The sequence below is a fragment of the Lepus europaeus genome, chromosome 13, assembly GCF_033115175.1.
Source record: "Lepus europaeus isolate LE1 chromosome 13, mLepTim1.pri, whole genome shotgun sequence".
NCBI lineage: Eukaryota > Metazoa > Chordata > Mammalia > Lagomorpha > Leporidae > Lepus > Lepus europaeus.
In genome coordinates, this window is record NC_084839.1 from 51,771,670 (window position 1) to 51,798,248 (window position 26,579).

Below are 26,579 nucleotides of genomic sequence, written 5' to 3' on the forward strand. Positions count from 1 at the left end.
CCTAATGAGTATGAGATGATAGTGTCATTTTGATATTCATTTCCACATAATTAGAGCATCTTTTCAGGTGCTAATTGTCCCTTTGTATATTTTCTTTGGATAAAGGCCTGTTCAAACCCATTACCCTCTTCTAAATTGAGTTTTTTCTTTTTTCTTTGGATTTGAGAGTTCTTTATATTTTGGATATCAATCTAGGTTCAATATATGATTTAAAATACTTTCTTCCATGTTGTTGATAATGTCTTCATGCACAAAAGTTTTTAGTTTTAATGAAGTCCAAGGTATATATATCTTTCTTAGTATTTTTGATCATTGCCGTTCTAGGAAGGCAATGAAGATAAAGTCAGCTCCCGTTTAGATGTCTCATCTGTGCTGCTTGATTAAGTAGTGAGTCATTGTGCAGTATGGACAGCTGTTAATCTGCTGTTACATATGATCATAAAGGATGCTCAAGAATTACATTGATTAGCCTAGAGTAATAGAAAACTGGCTAGCAGAATAGAGTCTTTTTTTTTTTTTTTTTTTTTGACAGGCAGAGTGGATAGTGAGAGAGAGAGACAGAGAGAAAGGTCTTCCTTTTGCTGTTGGTTCACCCTCCAATGGCCACTGTGGCCTGCGCACCGCGCTGATCCGAAGCCAGAAGCCAGGTGCTTCTCCTGGTCTCCCATGCAGGTGCAGGGCCCAAGGACTTGGGCCATCCTCCACTGCCTTCCTGGGCCACAGCAGAGAGCTGGCCTGGAAGAGGGGCAACCAGGATAGAATCCGGTGCCCCAACCGGGACTAGAACCTGGTGTGCCGGCGCCGCAAGGCGGAGGATTAGCCTGTTAAGCAACGGTGCCGGCCAGAATAGAGTCTTTTTGTAATAGCAACAAATATTTGTTGCATATTTACTAAGTTTAGCGCACCATTCAGGGCTATGGTCCAGCAAATGTACTTACTTGCCAAGACCTGAATTCTTAGAAATAGCCATTATGGGGCTGGCACCGTGGCTCACTTGGTTAATGCTCCGCCTGTGGCGCCAGCATCCCATATGGTCACCGGGTTCTGGTCCCGGTTGGGGCACTGGGTACTAGTCCCGTTTGCTCCTCTTCCAGTCCAGCTCTCTGCTGTGGCCCAGGAGGGCAGTGGAGGATGGCCCAAGTGCTTGGGCCCCTGCACCCGCATGGGAGATCGGGAAGAAGTACCTGGCTCCTGGCTTCGGATTGGTGCAGCGCCGGCCATTGCAGCCACTTGGGGATTGAACCTTAGGAAGGAAGACTTCTCTGTGTGTGTGTCTCTCTCTCACTGTCTATAACACTACCTGTCAAAAAAAAAAAAAAGAAAAAAAAAATAGCCAGTATGCATGCTTTCTTCATGGAGCATCACAAATGCATGGAACCACTTACACTTTTCAAAAATGTGATATAATCAGAGAAGCCTTAGGCTGAGTGTGAACGAACATATTTGAATGTCTTTTTAACCTCTAAGTCAGATTCTCGAAGCCTGAATGTACATTTTTTTCTTAATGTGCTTTTCTCAAAGGTAGATATCATCTTTGGTGTATCTCATAGTCTTCCTACATTGTAGTTTGACATTTCAGTTAGTTAAAAGGATACTTAAAGACTGTTTTGGCTTTTTAAATTTACTGCTACTTTTTTTTTTTTTTTTTTTTTTTTTTTTTTTTTTTTTTTTTTTTTAGTTTAACTCTTGTATTCAGATCCTTTAACTGCCCTTACTGGATGCTTTTAGGAGAAAGCACTTACTTTGTAAACTGAAAAGTACCTATGAAATTATTCTAGCCCTTTCAATGCTGATTAAATGTCAAAACAATATGCTAGGGGCCGGCGCTGTGGCATAGCCAGTAAAGCCACCTGCAGTGCCAGCATCCCATATGGGCGCTGGTTTGAGTCCCGGCTGCTCCACTTCCTGTCCAGCTCTCTGTTATGGCCTGGGAGAGCAGTAAAGGATGGCCTAAGTCCTTGGACCCCTGCACCCACATGGGAGACCCGGAAGAAGCTCCTGGCTCCTGGCTTCGGATTGGCGCTGCTCCAGCTGTCGCAGCTATCTTGGGAGTGAACCATCAGATGGAAGACTTCTCTCTCTCTCTGCTTCTCCTCTCTCTGGGTAACTCTAAAATGCAGGTTGCAGGGGTCCAAGGACTTGGGCCATCTTCCACTGCTTTCCCAGGCCACAGCAGAGAGCTGGATTGGAAGTGGAGTAGCCGGGTCTCGAAATTGTGCCCATGTGGAATGCCAGCACTTCAGGCTAGGGCGTTAACCTGCTGCGCCACAGCACTGGCCCCAGTAAATACATCTTTAAAAAACAAACAAAACAAAACAAAAAACTGGTATGCTATTCAACAACTTCACAGCAACTGGGTTTTCTCATTTAATCTCAACACCAAGTCAGGAAGTTGTTACTGGGTTTCTTTTATTCAAAGATGCAAATTTCATATCTGCCATAAGAATGCATTTTGTAATTGTTGGTGTTACAGTTTAATTGCTAGGGTTTTTCCCTTTAGTGGCACATAAATTAACAGTTTATTTTACTAATATATGCAGTCTTGGATTCAGTAAAACTATTAGTATAAATAGTAAAACTAATAGTATAAATACTATTGTTGTTGTACTGGTTTTCCAGATGAAGAAATTGAGACTTTGAAGACTAAATGAGGTGTCCAGAGTCCCAAAGCTGGTGCGTGGTCAAGCTGGAAGAAAGCTTTTGCTATCAAAGGCTGATTTTATTCCCCACTATACCAATTCTCAGCATTAAAGTTCTCAAACTTTAATGTTACACTAATTGTCTGGGGAAATAAGTTGACAGACATCTTCCAGACAGCTACATTCGTTAGTCTGAGGCAGGGCTCAGGTGTATTCATTTTGACAGTCCCTCGTTCCTGCATTTGTTAAGAAGGGTGAAGGGTGAAGGGTGACGCTTTGAGAAGCACTGCAGTATAACTTTAAGTATCAGTGCAGCCTCTGGCTTGCTGACTGAAGCTCTGGTTGACATGTTGTCATCAACAGCAATGTCCTTCAGTGACTGTTAGTGATAGGGACAAAGTACTTGCTGGTAGCCCCCTGTCAGGACTCTGGAAGACATCACTAATAATTGGCAAATGCTGCCCACAGTTGTTTTCAATACTGCAACTTTCAAACACAGATAAAGCCTATTTGCCTTATCTTGCCCTTGGGCCTTCTTGACCATATTTGTGAATTTAAGAGAAACTTCCATCTTTTCCCTTATAGTTGACTCTCTGTAGGTATCACAGAGCACTGCTTTTGCACTTTAGCCTTGTTAGAATGCAGGCGTCTAGGTTGTAAGCTGTTTGCTGAGGGCAGAGCTCCTTCGTCTTTGGAATAGAATTCTTTGAGGTCGCTTTTGTTGAGGTGTTTTCTGTGACATTATTACTGCTGCCTCCTAGTAAATGGCACACCCTTGGTTGCCTTAGCATGATTTTGTGTGGCCAGCTTGTTCATTAGTATCATGTGAAGTTAGAAATAAGATTTTGTAAGGTGGATAAATTCTGAGTGTTTTGGGATTTCATATATTTCAAATCTCATTGATTAGTGTGGGAATTGGTTTGCTCTAGACCAAATAATAGTCTCAGCAGTTAGGAAGTATTTGAGTCTTCAATGATAGTCCTTGTCGGTTTTGTTTATTAGACTTCTCAGTTACAATTTTTACATCGTATTTTCTAACTCCACCTCTTTCATGAAACTTTCTTCTTAGAAGACAGCTGAACTGCATTCTTGTAATATTTGTAGTTTGTTAATTTTTTTTTTTTTTCAATTTGAAAGGCAGACAGAGATCTTTCATCTACTGGTTTGCTCCTCAAATGCCTGCAACAGCTGGTATTGGCCCAGGCTGAAGCTAGGAGCCCAGAACTCAATCCAGGTCTCATATGTGGGTGTTAGAGAGCCAAGTACTTGAGCCATCACCAGCTGCCTCCCAGGGCACACATGAACAGGAAGCTGGATCAGAAATGCACCCAGCAACTCACAATCTAGATACTTAATGTGGGATGTGGGCATCTCAAACTGAGTCTTAATCTCTGCACCAAATGTGCCCCCCAATTTAATTTGGTACTTTTATTAAATAATTTTGTAGTTACTGAATAACATCATTCATAAAACAAATTTCAAGTGACAGAATATAAACTAAATAGTTATTATTATTTTGGCTGATAAACAAATCCAGATACTGAAGTGGTAACTTCTAAAAAGTAAGCAAGATTCCTGTTATTTTTCAGTCATTCAGCACTGGGTCATTTGGAAAATCTATCATTGTCAACTTTAGCTTACAGAAAGAGGCATGAGGATTTGGAGAGTCAACCTCATGAGAATCCTATTGTAAAAGCTTTCAAAATAAAGTCTTAAAATTGTCCTTTTGAGCCGGCGCCGTGGTTCAGTAGGCTAATCCTCTGCCTTGTGGTGCCGGCACACCAGGTTCTAGTCCCGGTCGGAGCGCCAGATTCTGTCCCGGTTGCCTCTCTTCCAGGCCAGCTCTCTGCTGTGGCCTGGGAGTGCAGTGGAGGATGGCCCAAGTGCTTGGGCCCTGCACCCGTATGGGAGACCAGGATAAGCACCTGGCTCCTGGCTTCGGATCAGCGTGGTGTGCCGGCTTCGGCGGCCATTGGAGGGTGAACCAATGGCAAACGAAGACCTTTCTCTCTGTCTCTCTCTCTGTTCACTCTGGCTGTCAAAAAAAAAAAAAAATTGTCCTTTTGAGTCATTCAAAATTTTTTTAGCATTCTTGAGTTAATGCAGAGTTTTTTGGTAGAAATTATTTAAATGAATGTATGGGGAATACTTTAAAAACTTAAATCTTCTCTTAACTTCCAGATTTCTTTCCACAGGCCATTTTGCAACCCGTGTTGGCAGCAGAAGATTTTACGATCTTTAAAGCAATGATGGTCCAAAAGAACATTGAAATGCAGCTGCAGGCTATTCGGATAATTCAAGAGAGAAATGGTAAATTGTTGAAGTTAGGAATCTACGTGAAACATGCCTCCTTTTGTTGTTGCAGTTTGGACTATTTTGATACAGTCATAAATATAGCTGCCTTTTATACATTTATTTTAATTTTAAAAGTCTGACTGACATTAGAGATTGGAGAGTGTAAACTTCCTGATCACTTTCTTTGCATCTCAAAGCAGACCAGAATTTGATTTCATAATGTTTTGTATTTCAGAGAGCTCAATTTTGTGCCCAGCCATTGTGTTTATGATGGTTACTGATGAGAGAAAGTGACTCCTGTCTTATCGTTGTTAGGACCTTTGTAGCTGACAGTGGTTGTCAAGTTTCTTTGAGCACACAGAATAGTTGCAAGACTTGTTGAAACACATACGGTTTTCTCTCAGTTTCTCATTCAGTAGATCTGAAAGGGAGCCCGATAATTAGCATTTTCAACAAGCTGTCAGGTGATGCTGAAGCTGCTGGTACAGGACTACATTGAGAACCACATTGAGAACCGAGGGCAATGGGCAGATATGATTGCCCCAGCCTTATAATCAAAGCGCGGGTGTACTCTGGCTGTGTCTCCTCCCTGACTGCTCTGATTTCTTCTTTAGCTCCGCTTGCTTTTGTGTCCCTCTTGTGTAACTGAACTACATGTGACGTCCTCATTCAGAGCAGATGACTTTCTAACCATCCCTCTTGTTATTATACCATCTCACTTTCAACCCAGATTGTGATTATTTGGCTCTGGTTATTTCACCTTAATTCCTGTGTGTCATTGATATTCTTTGCTTATGGCTCACAACCTCTTTAATAGTTTGGCAGCAAGAATTTTCCTTTGTTCCTTGAACGTGTGAAAATCAGAAGGGCTTTGTTTGTTGCAGTGCAAACAGGATGTTGCTGATTCCTTTTTGGGGATTCTCCTTCTCATCTGTCTGACACATAAACATCCCCTAAAATCCTAACATGCCTTTCACAGCAGGTTAATAGAGCTGTTAATCTGGGTAGGAGATAATGTTCCCCTAATCTGGAAGAATGCATGACACAGTGCTGGTATTTTGGTGCAAATAAATTTGGAAAATAGTCTCTCTTCTCTTTGTCTTTCTAACACGGTTTATTTTATGAAAAAATTTCCTCTGAATTTTCCTGAAACTATGCTTTATTATGACCTGTGGAATAGAGAATTTTAATAATTATTTTATATTAGTAAAATTTGCTTTGAGGAGATCAATTTTGTTGAATAGTGAACTTGACATTGGACTCTGTAGTGTTCAGCTTAGAATTTAACTGGAAACTCATTTAGATTATAATCAAAAGGGAACCAATACATATTCAGCTTGTATCAGCTAGTCACTTCAGGCCACCCATTACAGAACACCCCACTGAAAATGGCCTATGCAATTCTAAGTTATCTTACAAAACAAGTTCAGAGCGATGAAGGAAAGCAAGACAAATCCAGAGTTGGTAAATTTAGTGACTAGTGATGTTATTTATCAAGACCCTGATTCTTTCTATCTAACTCTGCCATTCTCAGGCTCTTCCCTCATGATTGTGCTCTGGCTGTTTCACATGCAGACTCAAGAGCGTCTCATGAAGGTCCTCTTGTACATCTCATTTTGTTAGCAGGACGCACTTTCATGGAAGCCCTCAAGTTTTCCCTTTAGGTCCTATTAATTGGGATTGGGGTCACTTGCCTTTTTAAAACCATCAGCTGTGGGGAATGCGATCATTATGATTGCTGAATCATGAGTCACTCTCCTGGGGATGCAGAGGCCCCAGCCTCTAAGAAGTTGGCTACGTGATGACTGCACAAAACCTGGGACATATTAGCAAGGAAGGAGGGGAGTGATGTGGAATAATGGCTACTGTCAGTCCACAGTGTGGGACCGTTTACTTACACTTAAACTGATACTTAGTTTCTGCTACAGAATTTTTAATGCTTGTAATTAAGAATGTTGCTTAACTTAGATCCAGGGGTGTCAGCACCTTAGATCTAGGTTGTTTGTACTCAGAATTACAAATTGTTTGAAAATTGTCATTGTGACGAGAAAAAGCCAAAGATTCTCTGGTTCCTTGGCTATATTTCATAAAAGAATTTGGGGGAAATGCAAATCAGCATTATTTTTGGTGGTTTTGGAATATTTTATACTGTTGCATTGTCTTTCCCTTAATATTTTTAATTTTCCTTAGAGATGTTACTAGGAGAATAATAATTTTTATATCTTTTGAGCACAAATGCACTTAGGGTTGATGAGTTGTACAGATGTGAGTTTTCTGGTTGTGATAGTGTACTGCAGCTTTGCAAGATGTTAATGTGGGGGAAACTGAGTAAAGGGCACTAGCATCTTTATTATTTCTTTACAACTGCTTGTGAATCTGCAGTTACCTCAAAAATACCTTCAAACATCAAGGGGATTAAAATGATAAAGCTGCTTTACTTTAGAGCACATCCAAAATCCCAGTTACGTGCAAATAAAGAGATAGAGGGTAAAAATTAAGAGAGATTCTGCTCATGTTATAGAATATAATTATACATGTGAACAGAATGCTGAATGTGTTTGGTTGCTTATCAGGAAGTTATAACCAATAAAGTAAATTAAACCAATGTTTAAAATGATTTGCCATGAATGTTTATTTGCTTTGGGCCAAAGTTGGTACTGCTGTGATTCATAGTTAATAAACCAACATGCGAACAGAAGCTGCGAGGGTAGAGATTGTTTATTTCTCTTTATATCCCCACAAGTGCTTAGCACCATGCTTTCATTACACATAGTAAGCAAGGCCCTTTTGTTTAATAGCATCTGTTGTGGTATGGATAGACTATTAAATGTTGTTTCAGTTAACAAAATTGTGTTTTACTTTTTAAGGGACACCTTTTTCGATGATTCCAGTGGTATATGCTCAGATATTATATGATTATGGATGACAGTATAACATTAATTTTATTGTTATACATCTTTGTTATTTTTACTAGCCAATACAAACAATTGCTAATATATATTTCCAGGTAAATTGTTGGTTTCTTGATGGTGGTGGGGAAGCCCCTAAAATGAGAAAAAGTTTTAAAGGCAATAATTAAGAAGATAATAGCTTTGAATGTTTTTTATATGTCATTTCTTAAACTGATTTGTACTTGACAGTGAGAAATAGATGTTTTCAGTTGAGTTGATATTCTTCTGTGTGGTCTTTGATTTTGAGCAGGTGTATTACCTGACTGCTTAACAGATGGCTCTGATATGACCAATGACCTTGAACAGCAAGAGATGAAAATCCTGAGGGAAGTTCTTAGGTACTCTGCTTTATTTTTTGAATGAATCATCAGTAATGGCATATTATCTGTATATATTTTTAATCAGAAAATATTATGAAGTAGCAAAATATCTAAATTTGTCTGTTGAAGACCATCAAAATGACTTATCATTTTGTAACTTTTTATCATTTTATAACTATTATTAATGGACAGAAAAAATTACTTTCAGATGACTCATACCAGATTAGCCAAATTAAAGGATTTTTTTCCTACTGGCATCGTAGGAATGGGAAACTAGGCAATGATGGAAAGAAGTTGCAGTATACCCAGTCTGATCCCTGATGAGGGGTTAGTGACCTGAATTGAGCAGGATACTCTGTGGTTTCTGGATCTCAATTTGTCGTGGTAGCTCACAGTAGGAGGCTAGGCATCCAGATTCCACAGACTGGATAACCTGCAAAAGAGAGAGGATGTTGGGAAGCATTTATCCCAGATGTGTGTCTTGTTGGTCTTTCTCTTTCCATTACATGATTCTGAGGCACATACCTTTCAAGAAGTGTGAAGCCCACTACAGGGGCCCACCGAGAACTAAGGAAGGTTGATGGGCCTTTCTTTTTCTTACAGCCTGTTGTCCCCTAACCTCTGTTGTAGTTTTGGGTGAGAGGGGCAATTGCAGCACCTAATTTTTGTGCCAGGTTTAGGACAAAAGTATACCTGTAGTCACTGGCCATTGAGGGTACTGCTTCTCCAGCTCTCCCACTACACATGACCATCTTCAAGCATCCTGTGGTCACCCCACCTTCACACCTCATCTCCAGCCCCAAAGCAAAAGAGAATGGGCCTAGAGGGAGACTAAGGCAGGAGCCCTGGGACTTTGTGTTTAACTTCAGGGAGTTTGAGTGGTTTTAGGGAGTGAGGCAGGTATATAGATAAACTGAGTCCTTTTCTGCCAGGTCTTACTTTCCATGGCAGGGACAGATAAGAACCTGGGATAACCTAAAATGCTTTGAGTTTACAGGTTGGAGAGGTAAGGGTACTTGGGTCAGAGGATAGTGAAGTTTTGACTGGATTGGCTTTATTGGTTGACCAGTGATCTGAAAAGTGATCACTACTGTATTTTTAGATTTATTTTCTGAGAGCTTTTGAGGGGGATCTGTAACTGTGTAAGTAGTAGTAATGAACATATGCGAAAAGCAGTTGCCTTTGACCTTTTTTCCTAAAGCAGTTTATAAATGTTAATAGCCTTTTGCACAGTGGCATGAAGAGTACTTTACGATAGTTCAAGTGGTGTTGGAAAAACTAGAATTGGGGTGGGGGTGGCTCTTATCAGGAGGGGTGTGGCTGATTTCTCAAGAGGGAGATGAAAGTCTTTTTTGGTAGAATTTGCTATTCTCATTTGGGTTTAAGATTTTAATTCTGTTAGTCTTTGTTCAGCTAGTGTTGTCAAATTTCTAGAATAAAAATGTAAACCTGTGTTTTATGTTACTAATTATGTTATGATGTCTATATCCATCTTTCTCGGTTGATCATAAGCCACATTAGAGCAAAATCTGATTATTGTCCATCCCTGTGTCCAAAATGCTGTGCTTGTATTGTAATCTTAGGTTAGCATATTGGTTGATTGAATATTTGTTCTTTGACCAAAAAAGAAAATTTATTTTTCTGTTTATTTTTTAATATTTCAGAAAATCAAAAGAGGAATATGACCGGGAGGAAGAAAGGAAGAGAACAAAACAGGTGCCTGTAGAACGTATAACAGAAGTATAGTTTGTTGCTATTTTCTCTTGTTTAGTTTATACCTAGGTTTTGCTGTTAAAGTTTAAGCTTATGTGGAACTACTCAGTTTCTCAGAATAGTCATATTTTATTGAAGATAGGGTTGACATTTAACTTTTTATTTATTATTTTATCATTTGAGAGACATAGAGACAAAGAAACATAAACAAAATGAGCTCCCATCCACTGATTCACTTCCCAAATGCCTGTACCAGTCAGTACCTGGCCATGGCAAAGCCCCAAACTGCGAACTCAGTCCAAGTTTCCCACGTGGGTGGCAGGTATCCAACCACTGGAGCCATTACCACTGCCTTCCAAGGTCTGCATTAGCAGGAAGCTGAAATTGGGAGCGGAGTTGGGACTTGAACCCTATTTAGATTTTTATACTTTTTAAAATAGAAAGTATATACTTATAAAGGATTACTTTCTTTGTAAGTTTACTCTCTTCATGATTCATCAGCAACCTATCTTTTAAATTCCCCAGTAAATAAAGAGGTTATTAACTCTGAAAATTATAAAACCATTTACTTTAGAGGGTTCCTAATAAAAGGAAGATTATGAGTAAAAGAAGATTAGGGGAAAGATTTTACTTTTCCACTTTTCATTGATTCCTTTACTGTATTGAAACAGCAATTGAAGTTCCCTGCAGGCTTTATGATATTATCAGCTTGACGCAGAATGATGCATTATCACAGTTCCACATGTACTGATTTTCTATTATGAATCATTTCCATAAAATGCCTAATCTTTCCTGTATATAAATTAAAGATGTAGCTTCTCCCCTTTTCTGGCTGCCTCCTTTTCCACATTTTCTCAGTCTCCCTGAAGGGAAGGGGAAACCTAATATAAACTCTCTCAATCATTTGAAAGTAATTTTCCCTCTCAGTCACTATGACATGTGCTTGTATCATTTCACTGTCTTTGAAAAACCTATTTTACTCCAGGGTACTTAATGAAGAACAAAAGAAAGAGATGTTTTGGGATTAAGAGATGATTTATGGATTTTGAGTAGGTCTCTTTTTAGTAAAAGAAGATGCAGTTCGGCCGGCGCCGTGGTTTAACAGGTTAATCCTTCACCTTACGGCGCCAGCACACCGGGTTCTAGTCCTGGTTGGGGCACCGGATTCTGTCCCGGTTGCCCCTCTTCCAGGCCAGCTCTCTGCTGTGGCCCCGGGAAGGCAGTGGAGGATGGCCCAAGTGCTTGGGCCCTGCACCCCATGGGAGACCAGGAGAAGCACCTGGCTTCTGGCTTCAGATAAGCACAGTGCGCCGGCCGCAGCGGCCATTGGAGGGTGAACCAACGGCAAAAAGGAAGACCTTTCTCTCTGTCTCTCTCTCTCACTATCCACTCTGCCTGTCAAAAAAAAAAAAAAAAAAAAAAAAAAAGAAGATGCAGTTCTTAGATACTAATAAGGTTTTTTTTAAAGATTGATTTATTTAAATGGCAGAGTTAAAGAGAGAGAAGGAGAGGCAGCAAGAGAGAGATCTTCCATCTTTTGGTTCACTCTCTAAATGGTAGCAATGGTTGGATCTGGGCCATTTTGAAGCCAATGACCAAGAGCTTCATCTGGGTCATCTACATGGGTGCAGGGGCCCAAGCACTTAGACCATCTTCTGCTTTTTCCAGGCCATTAACAGGAAGCTGGATTGGAAGTGGAGCAGCCAGGATTTGAGCCAGTGCCCATCTTGGATGCTGGTACTGCAGGCAGTGGCTTACCCTGTTGCGCCATAGCACTAGCCCCAGGATTTTTAAATATAAGGATATAGAACAGAAACTAGATCTAAACTATTATTAGAAAAGACAGTAGTGACTCTCTGATTTAAATGCAAACTATATTAGGTTTCTTGAATACTAATGTTTTAGGGGTATATTTTTGGTTTTCTTTTGAGATTTTTTTATTATGGAAACATGGTGATAATGAGTCCCCATATTATCTATCACCCAACATATAGGGACTTAAAATTTAGGTGTCCATGAATTGCCTAATCATCTATATGTGATTGCATTTTCCCTTAATTTTTTTTTTTAAAGATTTTATTTACTTAAAGGACAGAGTTACATAGAGAGAGGTGGGGGGCAGGGGAGAAACAGAGAGAGGTCTTCCATCTGCTGGCTCACTCCCCAAAGGTCACAATGGCTGATGCTAGGCCAGACCGAAGCCAGGAGCTTCTTCCAGGCCTTCCACATGGGTGCAGGGGCCAAGCACTTGGGCCATCCTCCACTACTTCTTTCCCAGGCACCCTCGCAGGGAGCTGAATCGCAAGTAGAGCAGCTGAGACTCAAACTGGTGACCATACGGAATTCCAGCACTACAGGCAATGGCTTATCTCACTATGCTGCAACATGACCCCCAATTTTCCCTTATTTTTAAGGAAATATTAGCTAACTTATTTTCCAAGATTTAAATGATTTCTTTGACATATATATACTATCCCATTGTAGAAATGGAAACAAATATGTGCCTACTTCAAGCATTTAAAGTAATGTTTTATTTATATATATGTATAAGTATATATATATATGTATGTATACTTATATATATACACATAAGTATATATATGTGTGTAAGTATACATATATATATATAATTTTAAACGGAAAACCATAGTTCAGTGGTTTTATTTCTGTTAGAGTATTTCTTGGTCTTGCTCAGAGTCACATGACTACTGAGGGTAAAGCCTGGGTTTGAACCCAGTTTTCACTGAGTCTGAAGTCCTAACCATATGAGTTATCACGTGATTGGAAATGAAAGTTTACCTCCTTCATAAAGTGGGAGCTATAAAATGCTAACAGAATCTTTAAGAACTTTGGGAAAATAGAATCTCTTATTCACTAGCTTGTCAGTAGAGAGTAATTTTTTTAAGTAATATTTTTGTATCCCTTAGGTAGTGAATTATCTAAATAAATCTAAATTGTGTTTTTTAAAAAATTGTATTATGGACTCCTGAAGTTATCAGAGGATAAAACAGAAGAGCCCCCAGAGCATACTAGTGAAGCTATAAAGATGAGTCATTCCCAAGGAAGTGGTGAACATTTTGGGCATTCAACATCAGGTAAGGTTGAGGGGTACTGTACTTTCTCTAACTCTGGGATGGAGAATTGTGCGTCTTTGGTATTTTAAAAGGTCTTTGTGAATTTAGTTAAAGAGGTTGCAAGTAGGAAATATTTAGAGAGTATAGTCCCCAAATTTCCAAGTGAAGCCTGGAACCCAGGGCAGTGAGCAAACCTTTGAGGAGTCACCAGCCTGTGCCATACTGCAGCCTACAACGTATGTTCATGTAACATCTGGTATTCTCTTCCTTGCTTATGGTTGTTTGGTGTTTGTCAAAGACTGAACTTGTAAAGACAATATTAAATTACTTTTTTAATGAATTAAAGCACAGTTAAATAAGAGGTATCCAGTTTGTCCAGATATTTAGACAGAAAGTGTGTCTTTGAACCCAAAATTTATGGGACACCTCAGAGGATATGTTGGTGATGAATTTGTTGAATATGCTACAAATCCACTCTCAGTATTCTCTGTTTTCCTGTAGTGTAATAAAACAAGTAATTCTGGAACAGAAATTGAATTGTGATCATAAATTCAGTTCATTTTTATCATGGATTTCTATAGCTTTAAATGCATGTTCCTTTCTCAATTTTAAATTTTAAAAAACATAACTGACATACCTGTATGAGGTAGATATTAGGATCCTTATTTTTCTTTTATCTTTTTTTAAATAAGAAATTGAGGGAACTTGAGTGCCTTGTCCAACATCACTGAGCTTTTAAATGGTGAAACTGTGACTTACCTTTGTCTTTTGATTAAATCTTAAATTTTTCTACACTTTAGAAGAACTTTGAAATTGGTGTAAGTTTAGGAGTGCAACTTTATTTAAGTGTTTTAGGGCAGTTTTAGGTTCACAGCAAAATTGAGCAGAAAGTGCAGAGATTCCAACTTTAACAGTTGTTCTCACATGTCAACATCTTTCACATTATCAACAGATCCCATGATAGTGTGGTATATTTGCTACAATTGATAAAACTGCTTTGACATGCCATTAGCACCCAAAGTCCAAAGTTTATTTTAGGGTTCCTCCTAGTGTTACACAGTCTCTGGGTTTGAACAAATGTATAATGACATGTCTCCACAATATAGTGTTTTGTCACAAGAGGAGGCAATAACTCAGAGGATAAGGATTTGGAGAAAAGAAAAGGGTTACGTTTATTTAGAATGCAAGCAGCTAGGGAGGCGGCAGGCTAGTGCCTTAACATCCAACTTCTCCAACAAACGCAAGAAGGTCGTTGTTTATATAGGGAAACACAACTATAGCCACATGACTATAATCAGGACAGAGGAATGTGGAGGGTATTATCTCCCAAATGTTCTAGCACCCAGGTTTGAGGGAATGCAAACAAAATTATCAAGAGTGGCTAGGGAGTTCCAGGTCAGACTCAGGGGCACTCAGGACCTTTAATACTAAAAATGTATTTTTAGCTTCTGTTGTAAGAGCATGTTTAATTTTATAAGCAAGTTCCAAACTGTCTTCTAAAGTGGCTGAACCATTTTGCATTCTGACTTGCAATGAATGGGAGTTCCTGTTACTCCACATCCTTATCAGCATTTGGTATTGTCAGTATTCCAGATGTGGGGCATTCTAATAGGTGTGTAGCAATATCTCATTGTTTTATTTGCATTTCCCTGGTGATGTGTGCAGCATCTTTTCATATGCTTATTTATCAACTGTATGTCTTTTTTGGTGATTTGTATGTTAAGGTCTTTGTGCATTATTGTAATGAGATTGTTCATATTCTTATTGCTTAGTTTTCAGAGTTCTTTAACATATTTTAGATAACAGTGTGCTTTTTCAGATGCGCCTTTTGCAAATATTTCCTCCTAGCCTGTCTTGCCTTTTTTCTTTCTCTTGCTATTGTCTTTTATAGAGAAACTTTACTTTTTTTAAAAAAATATTTATTGTATTTATTTGAAAGGAAGAATTATAGAGACAAAGGGAAAGACAGAAAGAGAGATTTTTCCATCCATTTGGTTTACTCCTCAAATGACCGAAACAGCCAGGGCTGGGCTAGGCTGAAGCCAGGAGCCAGGAGCCAGGAGCTTCATCCAGGTCTTCCACATGGCTGCAGGGATGCAAACACTTAGACCGTCTTCCACTGCTTGCTCAGGGAGCAGGAGCAGAGATGGCATCCATATCAGATTGCCTGCATTGCTGGCAGTGGCTTTACTCACTGTGCTACAGCACTGGCTCCAAAATTTTAATGAGGTCGAGCTTCCTAATTATTTCTTTCTTGCATAGTGCAAGAACCCAAGGTCATCTAGGGTTACTTCTTTTTTTTTTTTAAATTTTTTAAAAAGATTTTTAAAAATGTATTTACTTGAAAGACAGAGTTCCAGAGAGAGGTAGAGACAGAATGAGAGGTCTTCCATCAGCTGGTTCACTCCCCAGATGGCCACAACGGCCAGAGCTGTGCCGATCTGAAGCCAGGAGCCAGGAGCTTCTTCCAGGTTTTCTACGTGGGTGTAGGGGTCCAAGGACTTGGGCCATCTTCTGCTGCATTCCCAGGCCATAGCAGAGAGCTGGATTGGAAGAGGAGCAGCCGGGATTAGAACTGGCATCCATATGGGATGCCAGAGCTTCAGGCCAGGGCTTTGACCCCCTGTACCACAGCGCCAGCCCCATTTCTTTCTTTCTTTCTTTTTTTTTTTTTTTAAAGATTTGTTTTATTTATTTGAAAGAGTTACAGAGAGAGGTAGAGACACAGAGAGAGGTTTTCCATCCACTGGTTCACTCCCCAGATGGTTGCAATAGCCGGAGCTGTGCCGATCCAAAGCCAGGAGCCAGGAGCTTCCTCTGGGTCTCCCACGTGGGTGCAGGGGCCAAACACTTGGGCCATCTTCTACTGTTTTCCCAGGCCATAGCAGAGAGCTGGATCGGAAGAGGAGCAGCCGGGATTAGAACTGGCGTCCATATGGGATGCCAGCACTTCAGGCCAGGGCTTTAATCTGCTGTGCCACAGCGCCAGCCCTCTAGGGTAATTTCTATGTTTCTTTCTAGGAGTTTTATACTTTTGCGCTTTACATTTAGTGCTGGAATCCATTTGGGATTAATTCTTGTGGAAGATGTGAGATATGTGTTTAGATTTTTTTTTCTTTTATCATGTGTATGTCCAGTTGTTTTAGCCTCATTTGTTTATTTTTTTAAGATTTATTTTATTTACTTGAAAGAGTTACAGAGAGAGGCAGAGACAGAGAGAGAGATCTTCTGACTGCTGGTTCACTCCCCAGATGGCGGCAACGGCGGGAGCTGAGCCGATCCGAAGCCAGGAGCCAGGCACTTCCTCCTGGTTTCCCACGTGGGCTCAGGGCACAGGGACTTGAGCCATCTTCCACTGCTATCCCAGGCCATAGCAGAGAGCTGGTTGGGAAGAGGAGCAGCCGGGACTCGAACCGGAACCCATATGGGATGCAGACGCTTCAGGCCAGGGTTTTAACCCACTATGTCACAGTGCCAGCCCTGCCCCGTTTTTTTCAAAAGACTAGCTTTTCTCCATTGAGTTACCTTTGTTCCTTTGTCAAAGATCAGTTAACTAAGATTGTGTCCATTTTCAGATTCTTTTCTCTCCTATCAGCTTGGTTTGTCCATTCTTTTGCCAGTAACATACTGTCTTGATTATCATAAAATTAGGTAGTGTCAATTCTCCACTTGGTTTTTCAGTATTTATTGGGCTATTCTGGTTCTTTTGCTTTTTCATATACATTTTTAGGATAAGTTTCTCAATATCCACAAAATAACTTGCTGAGATTTTCATGGGATTATATTGAATCTATACTTACATATTCACACTGTTGGGTCTTCCCATCTACGAACATGGAATATCTCCATTTATGTAGTTCTTTGAGTTCTTTAATCAGAATCTTAAATTTTTCTTTATGTGAATCTTGTGCGTATTTTACTAGATTGTATACTTCAAGTGTTTCACTTTTTGGGTGCCGATATAAGTGGTATTGTGTTTTAATTTCAAATTTAATTTACTCATTACTGGTATAAAGGAAAGTTATTTTTGATTACCCTGTACTCTTGCTATAATTGCTTATTCCAATTTTTTTTTTTTTTGGTCAGTGCATGTTATCTGTGAATAAAGATAGTTTTACATCTTTCTTCCTTATCAATGTACCTCATTTCCTTTTCATTATCTTTTTGTATTATGGAGGATTTGCAGAACAGTGTTGAATTAGAGTGTTGAGAAGGGGATATTCTTACCTTCTTCCTGATCTTAGGGGAAAAAAATTAGAAGAAATTTCTCTCTATTCCTATTTAATTTTTTTTAAAAGATTTATTTATTTGAAAGAGAGGAGAGGCAGGGGTGGGGAGAGGGAGAGAGAGAGGTCTTCCATCTGCTGGTTCACTCTACAAATGGCTGCAATGGTCAGGGCTGCAGCAGGCTGAAGCCAGGGGTGAGGAACTTCATCTGGGTCTACTACATGGGTGCAGGGGCCCAAGCACTTGGACCATCTTCTGCTGCTTTCCCAGGAGCACTAGTAAGGAGCTGGATTGGAAGTGGAGCAGCCAGGACTCAAGCCAGCACCCATATGGGATGCTGGCATTGCAAGCAGAGGCTTAACCTGCTGCACCACAACCTTGAATCTGTAGTAAATCTTTTAAAAGATAGATTTATGGAAAAGTAGAATTAAGATGTAAGTTTAATTTTGGTGCAGAAAATTTTGAAATTCATGCAAGAATGTATGTTATGAAAAAATTATGCATGCATTTCAAGTTATTTTGCACCAAAATTAAATTTTTTTCTAAGATCTTTTAAATTTGAGAGGTAGAGTTACAGAGAGTGGAAGAAATAGAGATAAAGGTCTTCTATCCAATGGTTCACTCTCCAAATGGCTGCAACAGCCAGAGCTGGGCCGACCTGGAGCCAGTAGCTTCTGGGTCTCCCCAGCGGGTGCAGGCGCCCAAGGACTTGGGCCATCTTCCATTGCTTTCACAGGCCATAGCAGATAACTGGATTGGAAGAGGAGCAGCCGGGACATGAATAAGCACCCATATGGGATGCTGGCACTGCAGGTAGAGGCTTAACCTACTATGCCACAACACCAACCCCTCCATAATTAACTTTTAATTCTACTTTTTTCACACTTTCTGAAGTACCCTAATAAACAGTGTGTTTATAGCAGACTCATGGCAAAAAGTATCCAGAAACGTACATGAGTTGAACACAAATGTCTGTATGTATAGGTTCCCCCGTTCTCAGCAATCATTTGAGCAGTTTCTTCTCCTGTTCTGTGGTTCCGTATGTGGGAGACAAGTCTACCTCTACTAAAGGGACCTCTACTAAAGTAAGAGAGCCCATGTTTAGACTCTATCTGTACTTTTTGCCCAACTTGTTTTAAATTCATCTTTATTTCAAAGTTAGTTCTGTTGTTCCCAGTCTGGGTTGGTTTGAAGTGCTAGCTCCAGTTCACATCTTTCATGAAGACTTCCCTGACAGTCCAAGGCCCATAGAGCTTTTCTTCCTCCAATTTCCCTAGTACAGCAATCAGGCTACTCTGTGCTGCAGCAGAGGTCCTTTGCCAAGTTTCTTGTGCAGCAAAGTTCTATTTCTGGTTTTAGTATGGAGCCAACATTTTTAATAGAGACATGTATATAAGTTCTCCCATCATACTTTTAGTTCTCAGCATCATTTTTATATTAAATCTTTGCTGATATCATTCTGCTTTCTTTCATAGTCCATGCACTTGTATAAAAATGTTTTTATATATTCTTTTAAAAAAACACAATCTTATAATCAAATGCCTTTAGGAGCAATCAGCATGTTAATCCTAGTTCTTGCCACAGCCATCGAACAGCTCATTGAGTTATCCTGCTATTTGTGCTTCCAAGTTCTGCTTGTTTTAGAAATCTTTATAGTTATCTTCAATATGTAGTTAAAAACAAAAATTATAGATATTACTGGCACTTTTGCATAACAAAGTTGTAGTTTTATATTAATTGCTCTGAAATATATAGTCACTTAGAGTTTTTTATCTGCATGCAAAGTTTAGAAACCAATTACATTAGTGAGGGATAAGTGTACTACTTATTTGGCTTATGGAGCACCTGTGCAGGGGTTGGGACCCCCCCCTCCCCCCGCCATGGGCAATATAAGGCCTGCAAAATCATTTGGTCTGGCCTTGCCAAGGCAACTGCAGGTGGGACTCAAAATTAAATATATATATATATATATATATATATAGAGAGAGAGAGAGAGAGAGAGAGAGAAAGAGAGAGAGAGAGAGAAAGGTAATTTTCAAGTTGATCATTTTCTATGGCCCATGAATGATGTTATCAATATCCAAATGGCCTTTGGCAGAAAAGTTTCCCCACCCCTGTAATTATATTATAGTTCTAATCTTTAATCAGGGATTGTATCTTTTTGTAGCTATAGTACTGTACAAATAACGGGAACCTGGTATTTGTTGAAATGTCATCGATTATAGTGTTAGAGTTCAGGTTCTTTAAGGATAGTAAGGATAGTGTTTATTCTCACCCAATGCCTGCCACATTGTGGACACTGAATTTTTGTTGATTGAATGAATGTGAAAAAAAAGTGTTACTGTCATTAACTCAGTAAGGTGAACTTACTGCAATACTTAATGTTTCTTAAAGTAGTCTAATTGGTCTCATTGTCTAATTATTGCCAGAAAAAGTGCATTTTGCTAATCAGTCAGTACAACCCTTGGCAAGAAAGGTGGATATGTTGCCTGAAACTTCCTCGCTTCCACAGAAGGACTTGAAGAATCCTGGTTTAGAACATGCAAGCATTGAAGGACCAATAGCAGTAAGTGAAAAACCTCACTTTTTAAAACTTTTATTTAATAAATATAAATTTCCAAAGTACAGCTTGTGGATTACAGTGGCATTCCCCCCCCCCCCCATAACTTCCCTCCCACCCGCAACCCTCCCATCTCCCGCTCCCTCTCCCATTCCATTCACATCAAGATTCATTTTCAATTATCTTTATATACAGAAGATCAATTTAGTATATATTAAGTAAAGATTTCAACAGTTTGCACCCACACAGAAAAACATCACTTTTTAAGAATAATGAACAGGCTGGTGCCGTGGCTCAAGAGGCTAATCCTTCGCCTTGCAGCGCCGGCACACCGGGTTCTAGTCCCGATTGGGGCACCGGATTCTATCCCAGTTGCCCCTCTTCAAGCCAGCTCTCTGCTATGGTCCGGGAATGCAGTGGAGGATGGCCCAAGTCCTTGGGCCCTGCACCTGCATGGGAGACCAGGAGAAGCACCTGGCTCCTGGCTTCGGATCAGCGCGATGCGCCGGCCACTGCGGCCATTGGAGGGTGACCTTTCTCTCTGTCTCTCTCTCTCACTATCCACTCTGCCTGTCAACAAACAAACAAACAAACAATGAACAAAATGATAAGGTACTGGGAACAGTGTGTACTTGGCTTTCTTTATCATTAAAATCAAACATCTAATTGCATCAGTCAGTGGGTATTTGTGCCATTTATTCTACGGACTTGAATTTAGAGAGTTCCTTTTCTCATTTGACCCAGAATTTGTCAGCACTTGGAATGGAAGAGCTCCGGCAACGAGAACACTATCTGAAACAGAAGAGAGATAAATTGATGTCCATGAGGAAGGATATAAGGACTAAGCAGATAGAAAATGCGGAGCAGAAAGGAAAACCCGCGGGGGAGGTAGAGGTATGTCTAGCTTTAGTATGTCAAAATTTGCTAACCTAGGATTGGAATTAACAAACTCAGAGTATGTGCAAGAAAGCCTCTAATGAATTTTGCTCGTGGATCCACTTATATTAATCATCCTGCTAGTGCAACAGCTGCTTAAAACATTTCTAGGAAATCAGATAATTGTGATGAAGATTTTCTGAGGGACAAATAGTAGCATCTTCATTATGCATTTTTTTTCCTGACTCTCCACTTGCCCTGATCTGAGTGATTAAGGGTCAGCAATCTATTTCACCTGAGTCTTCTGAAATGCATACCAACCACCATCTTCAAGAGCTTCCTGCAAGGAATTTTACAAAGAAGATATTTCAGAAACCTAATCTATGGGAGGGTGTGTGTGTGTGTGTGTGTGTGGGGAGAGAGGGGGGGGTGGGGAGAATCCTCCATTTGCTGGCTCACTGCCCAAATGGTCAAAATGGCTAGGGGTGCGTCAGCAGGGATCTGGAACTGAAGCAGAGCAGCCAGACTCAAACTGGTGCTCATATGGGATGTCAGTGCTCCAGGCACGGCTTTTGCCCACTGTGCCACCATGCTGGCCCCTGCATTTTAATTTTTTCCTGAATATGTCTTTTCTTTTTAATGCGACACTTAAAATTTTACATCGTTTGTAAATAACCAGTGGGACTCAATGCCACAAAATACAGTGTCATGGAGAACTTAATGTATGAATACAGTACCTGCAGTCTAACAGAGACGCCTCTGACTGCATATTTCTTTAATTGTTTGAGGCAGTATGTTGGGTGTTAGAAAAATGAGTCCATTTTATACCACTGGTTAATTGTTTTCTTTTTCTTTTTTTTAAGGAAATGACAGAGAAACCAGAAATGACAGCAGAAGAGAAGGAAACATTACTAAAGAGGCGATTGCTTGCAGAGAAACTTAAAGAAGAAGTTATTAATAAGTAATATTAAAAAATTTAGCAAAATAGTTCAAATTTTCTTAAAAATAAATTATTTAATCCTTATACCAAGTCTATTATAAAAAAATCCTTGCTTTTGTAAATGCTAATATAAGCTCATTATTAAATATTTGAGGCAAAGGGCAGTAGGGAAAACAGCTTACATTGATCTGTTTAAATTCAATTTCTGGATACGGTTTTCTCTTGGAGAAGAGGATATAGAAATCAGTTTGTAGTGTGTTTATTCATTCTACTTAGTATTTGTGCTAGGCACTATACTACATATATGCAGTAAGAATATAGCAGTTGATTAAATTGACAAGGTCTCTGCCTTCATAGGGCTAGTGAAGAAAGCTCAAAGAGCAAAGTGTTAGGAAGTACAGAGTGCTATAAGCAGGGCTGGCTGAGCCTCCTTGAGAAAGTGTCTAAGCTGATTAGAAGGGTAATTGCATGGAGATAACTAATTCTGGCTCTGCAGCAAGAACAAAGCATATCCTGAGTAAGTGGATTCTGTGTAGTGAGTCCAGGGGCTTGGCATATGAAATTGGAGATAGGTGGGGTACTGATAGTGCAGGGCCTTGTAGGAAATGTGAGGATTTAAAATTTTATAATATGGGCAGTGGGAAGCCACTGAAGTTTTAAAGCAGGGAAATTACTTGATTAAATTTTCATTTTTAAGGTGGGTGGGCTAAAATAGTTAGTGGCTGTGCTGGCACTGTGGCCCAGCTCTGTCTTTTGTGGCTATTTGGGGAGTGAATCAACAGATGGAACCTGTCTCTTCCCCTCTCTGTTGCTTTCTTTTTTTTTTTTTTTGACAGGTAGAGATATAGATAGGTTCATTCCCCAAATGGCCACTATGGTCGGCGCTGTGCTGATCTGAAGCCAGGAGCCAGGTGCTTCTCCTGGTCTTCCATGCAGGTACAGGGGCCCAAGCACTTGGGCCATCCTCCACTGCACTTCCGGGCCACAGCAGAGAGCTGGACTGGAAGAGGAGCAACCAGGACTAGAACCCAGTGCCCATTTGGGATGCTGGCGCCACAGGCGGAGGATTAACCAAGTGAGTCACAGCGCTGGCCCCCTCTGCTGCTCTTTCAAATAAAATCTTAAAAGAATAAAAAAAATGGGGGGTATACCAGTATGAGGCAGTGCAGTCAACTATCCTGGGCAGTTGCAAGATGGATTTTACATTTGCCATTTACATTTGAAGCAAAGTGAACATGGGAGATGTTAAAAACATTCATTACTCACTCTTTCCAGAAAAGCTATTATTGGAACAGATAAAGACAAGTGACTGAGCCTGCTGAGGGAAATGATATCATTAGTGTAGTCTTTTGTATGACAAATAACCCTAGCATAGTTCTCTGTAGCCTGTGGAAAGGTAACCAGGAAAGTAGAAGACCCATAAGAAACTTTCAGAGCTGTGGCACCCTCCCCAACACCCCATCCATCTTTTCCTAGCTGGAGGACACTCCTGAGGTTTAGGTTATCATTACATCTTTTCTCCTTAAGCCTACAACTATAAAACTTTAAAAAGGGACACCAAAGCTCATTTTAGCTATACAATTCCAATGTTTAACTTTTAGAAAAACCAGAGTTATTCTTCACTTGGTACATTTGCATCACTAGGCGTACAAAAGGAAAAACTAGCAATTAAAACACAGAATTGTTTCAGATAACTTTTATTAAAAATAGTTTTATATTGGATACATGTTTACAGATAACACTTTAAGAAGTCCTAAGGCATACAAATGTGGGCTCTGGTTTGCTTCACTGAGTGAAGATATAAAAATCCAGCTCTGCCTAGCATAGTTATTGTAAGACAGCAGCTCATGTGGAATCTTCATGGTTGTTCTTTCAAGGTATGTCTTGATCTCATATGGTGATGGGTATGGATATGTAACTTGTATTTCAAGAAAACATTCACATTTCTGCTATATATGATGAGATTTGATGATCTAACAGTTAAAAGTTTAAGAGACTAATGGCAGTCCTTCAGAAAGGAAAATTATAGGGAGTCTTTCCAAGATAGAAAGATAACACTTTGTACTGGAACTTCAGTTATTTAAGAACAGTAAATAGAGAAATGTTTTAGGCCTGCGCTTCTTATTAAGACCTAAGATGCTAAGTAGTGGCTTGATAAAACTTGCTTGAAGAAAGTATTCATATGCTAATTTTACCGATTTTTGTTTGAAATATCCTGACTGTAATGATGTGGAAAGTATACTAAGGACACCCTTCATGAAAGAGGTGAGAATAGCTCCACGCTATGATGCTGCGGTACTGAGATTTTATTTGCCCAAAGACACTTTTTCCATGCAGTCAGTGATATTTAAAGTGCAGTTGACCCTCACTTGTTTAGAATTCTTTCATTCAGATTAGAATATGAAACTAGTGGTTTATAATAAATATCCATGGATAATTTTATTGGCTTTTAAAAGATAGTGTAAAATGGACATAAAAGATTTAACTTATATTTACAACAAAACAAACACAAGCATCAATCATGAAATTAGAGGGTCACATTTTAATTCCTGAATTTTACAGTTCAGCATTAATATCACCACATGTATACAAATGGTGTAAAACAAGTACAGTGGTATTTTTAATACAAAATAAACATCTGTTTTATGGAAAAACTATACTTCATATCTACAGAGACAGCCCATCTTTTCCAAACAATAGCCAAAATTAAAATTAACTACAAAATCTCCAAAAAAACAGGGGGAACTGCTTCAGTTTAAGCTATTCCAGGAAAAATGGACCCATAACACATTACAAAGGTGATCTAAAGACTGTAGCTGGAATTCCTATTTTTAGTTTTTCCCAATGTAATAAATTGTAATTTGGGGACATTTTTCTTACTTCAGCATGATCTCAGATCATAGATGAGTAAACTAACATTAAAATATTTACAGTTAACTTGCTGTTCTAAAAATAAAAACTCTGAACTGTTGCCTCCATTATTTTAAATTCATTTACGTACATGGAATGTGCTTTTATTCTTTTAAAAAAGCTTTCATAGTACACCCTTTTTTGTTTCTGGAAGAGCTTCATATGCTGCATGCTGATGTTGACTTTTAAGTAACTCTTTGGAATAAAATGGCTTCTAGATATTAAATGCCACTTCATTCAGCACTATCCTTTACTAGTCTTTATAAGTAACTTTTTGAAACTTGCTTCAGTTCTGGGGACAGTGACAACTTCACTAACGAGTCAGAAAGTGTCTTCAAAGTATCTTCCATAGAAGACTGTATTGGAAGGCAGTTGAAAACATTTTGTTCTATGTACCCCCAAATTTTGGAAACTACTGTACTGATTCTTGGTCTTTGTTATCTCAAAGTTCCTTTAACAAAACTGTCTATTTTGGATCCAGATTATTTTTGTCAAATACCTACTGAAAATTCTTGGTGTGGAAAACTCAACATGTGCTGTAATACTGGATGTACCTTCCCCTACCTACAAGGCTGAATTCCTGTGAAATCTGCAAAGAAATGGTCCCAACATTAACTTCATTTTTGATGATAGATGAATTTTTTTCTATAAAAATCTATTTTAAAAAGAGGCAACTGATTAAAACAACATGGCCAGCACCATTATACAAGTAATGTTATTGGGTTTGCAACTGAAGTTTTATAATTGTTTCTAGATTGGATACCCACCCTGGAGCAACCCTGCATTAATGTTATTTTATCAACCTCTTCCCTCCCCCAGAAACGATCCCAAAACCTGAGACTCCTTGCTGAGAAGCTATCTCCTAGGTTCTGGTTACTAACCTTTTTTAGACATTTTTCTGACAGTCTAAAAGGCAAAAACCTGTAATTATTAGCAAGCAATCAAGTTCCTGGGAAGCCTGGTTTTTACCAGAACTAAATTCTCCTAGCTGATACACTGAGTGTCTTTTCCTACTCCTGTATATTTATAGTTCAAGTGAGAAGGCTTTCTGATTCAGATTTTCAGCTCATTGAACAGTTGCAGCATTTTAGTAAGACCACATGTTGATGGTCCTCCAGTAAATTATTTTATGAGCCAAGACGAGGTCTTTTCCTGGGGGATGTTTCTTCTTCTTCATCTTCCTCTTCATCATCTGGATAATCCACTAAGCCAACCAAACTTCCCTAGTGAAGAATTAAAAAAAAAATTTGAAGTATATGAAACTTAAAAACAAAAAGCTTTTAGTGTAAATGCAGTCATGTGAATATACTGAAAATAATTTTTTTAAGTCACAATTATCTGAAGTTAACACATTTAAATTTGATACAGGAATCACTTGAAATTATGAATACTAACTACCAATTGGTGACATTACAGCCCTCAACTTTTCTTTTTGCTTCCTGAATTTTTAATGATACCTAAGAACTCATTTTAAATCGGGAAAATTTGACTGTGGGGAAAATGAGTATTTTTCTAAATAGTAGGACTAACAATCATCGTATTTGGAAGCTGGAAACATCTAGCTTCCAAATTTCCACTGAACTTGGAAATGAGCTAGTTCATTTCTTGAATTTTACACTGTTTCTTTGTTGTCTCTGTTCATGTGTATATTTCACCACTAAGTACACATTAATATTTTCTTTCAAGAACACTTTTTTTAAAAAAATGTATTTATTTATTTATTTGAAAGAGTTACATAGAGGGAAAGAGAGGCAGAGAGAGAGAGGTCTTCCATCTAAGGTTCACTCCCCAATTGGCTAAAATGGCTGGGCTGTGCTGATCCAAAGCCAGGAGCCAGGAGCTTCTTCCAGGTCTCCTATGCAGGTGCAGGGGCCCAAGGACTTGAGCCATCTTCTACTGCTTTCCCAGGCCATAGCAGAGAGCTGGATGGGAGGGAAGTGGAGCAGCCAGGACTCGAACCGGCGCTTATATGGGATCCCAGCACTGCAGGCGGAGGCTTTACCTGCTACACCACAGCCACCGGCCCCTCAAGAGCACTTTAAATGACTAAAGATATGAAATGGTTCCTAAAAAC

At 39.3% G+C, this 26,579-nt stretch overlaps 2 protein-coding genes across 8 annotated transcripts in view; one reads left to right on the top strand and one right to left on the bottom strand.

Moving 5' to 3' along the window:
• CFAP36 (cilia and flagella associated protein 36) overlaps positions 1-24,026 on the top strand; it is a 44,285-nt gene extending 20,259 nt beyond the window's left edge. Inside the window, exons 4-10 of one of the 2 annotated variants that reach the window (XM_062209471.1) lie at positions 4,835-4,949; positions 8,133-8,223; positions 9,870-9,921; positions 12,911-13,013; positions 19,649-19,785; positions 20,524-20,673; positions 21,519-24,026. In XM_062209471.1, the coding sequence (XP_062065455.1) occupies positions 4,835-4,949; positions 8,133-8,223; positions 9,870-9,921; positions 12,911-13,013; positions 19,649-19,785; positions 20,524-20,673; positions 21,519-21,620 (750 nt within the window). In that variant the 3' untranslated portion in view covers positions 21,621-24,026. The remainder of the gene's footprint in view (positions 1-4,834; positions 4,950-8,132; positions 8,224-9,869; positions 9,922-12,910; positions 13,014-19,648; positions 19,786-20,523; positions 20,674-21,518) is intronic. The other variant, XM_062209472.1, reaches the window with a different exon arrangement.
• Positions 24,027-24,117: 91 nt separating this feature from the next.
• PPP4R3B (protein phosphatase 4 regulatory subunit 3B) overlaps positions 24,118-26,579 on the bottom strand; it is a 66,864-nt gene continuing 64,402 nt past the window's right edge. For all 6 annotated transcript variants that reach the window (XM_062209468.1, XM_062209465.1, XM_062209469.1 and 3 more), the window contains one exon: positions 24,118-25,728. In XM_062209468.1, coding sequence (XP_062065452.1) covers positions 25,633-25,728 — 96 coding nt within the window. In that variant the 3' untranslated portion in view covers positions 24,118-25,632. The remainder of the gene's footprint in view (positions 25,729-26,579) is intronic.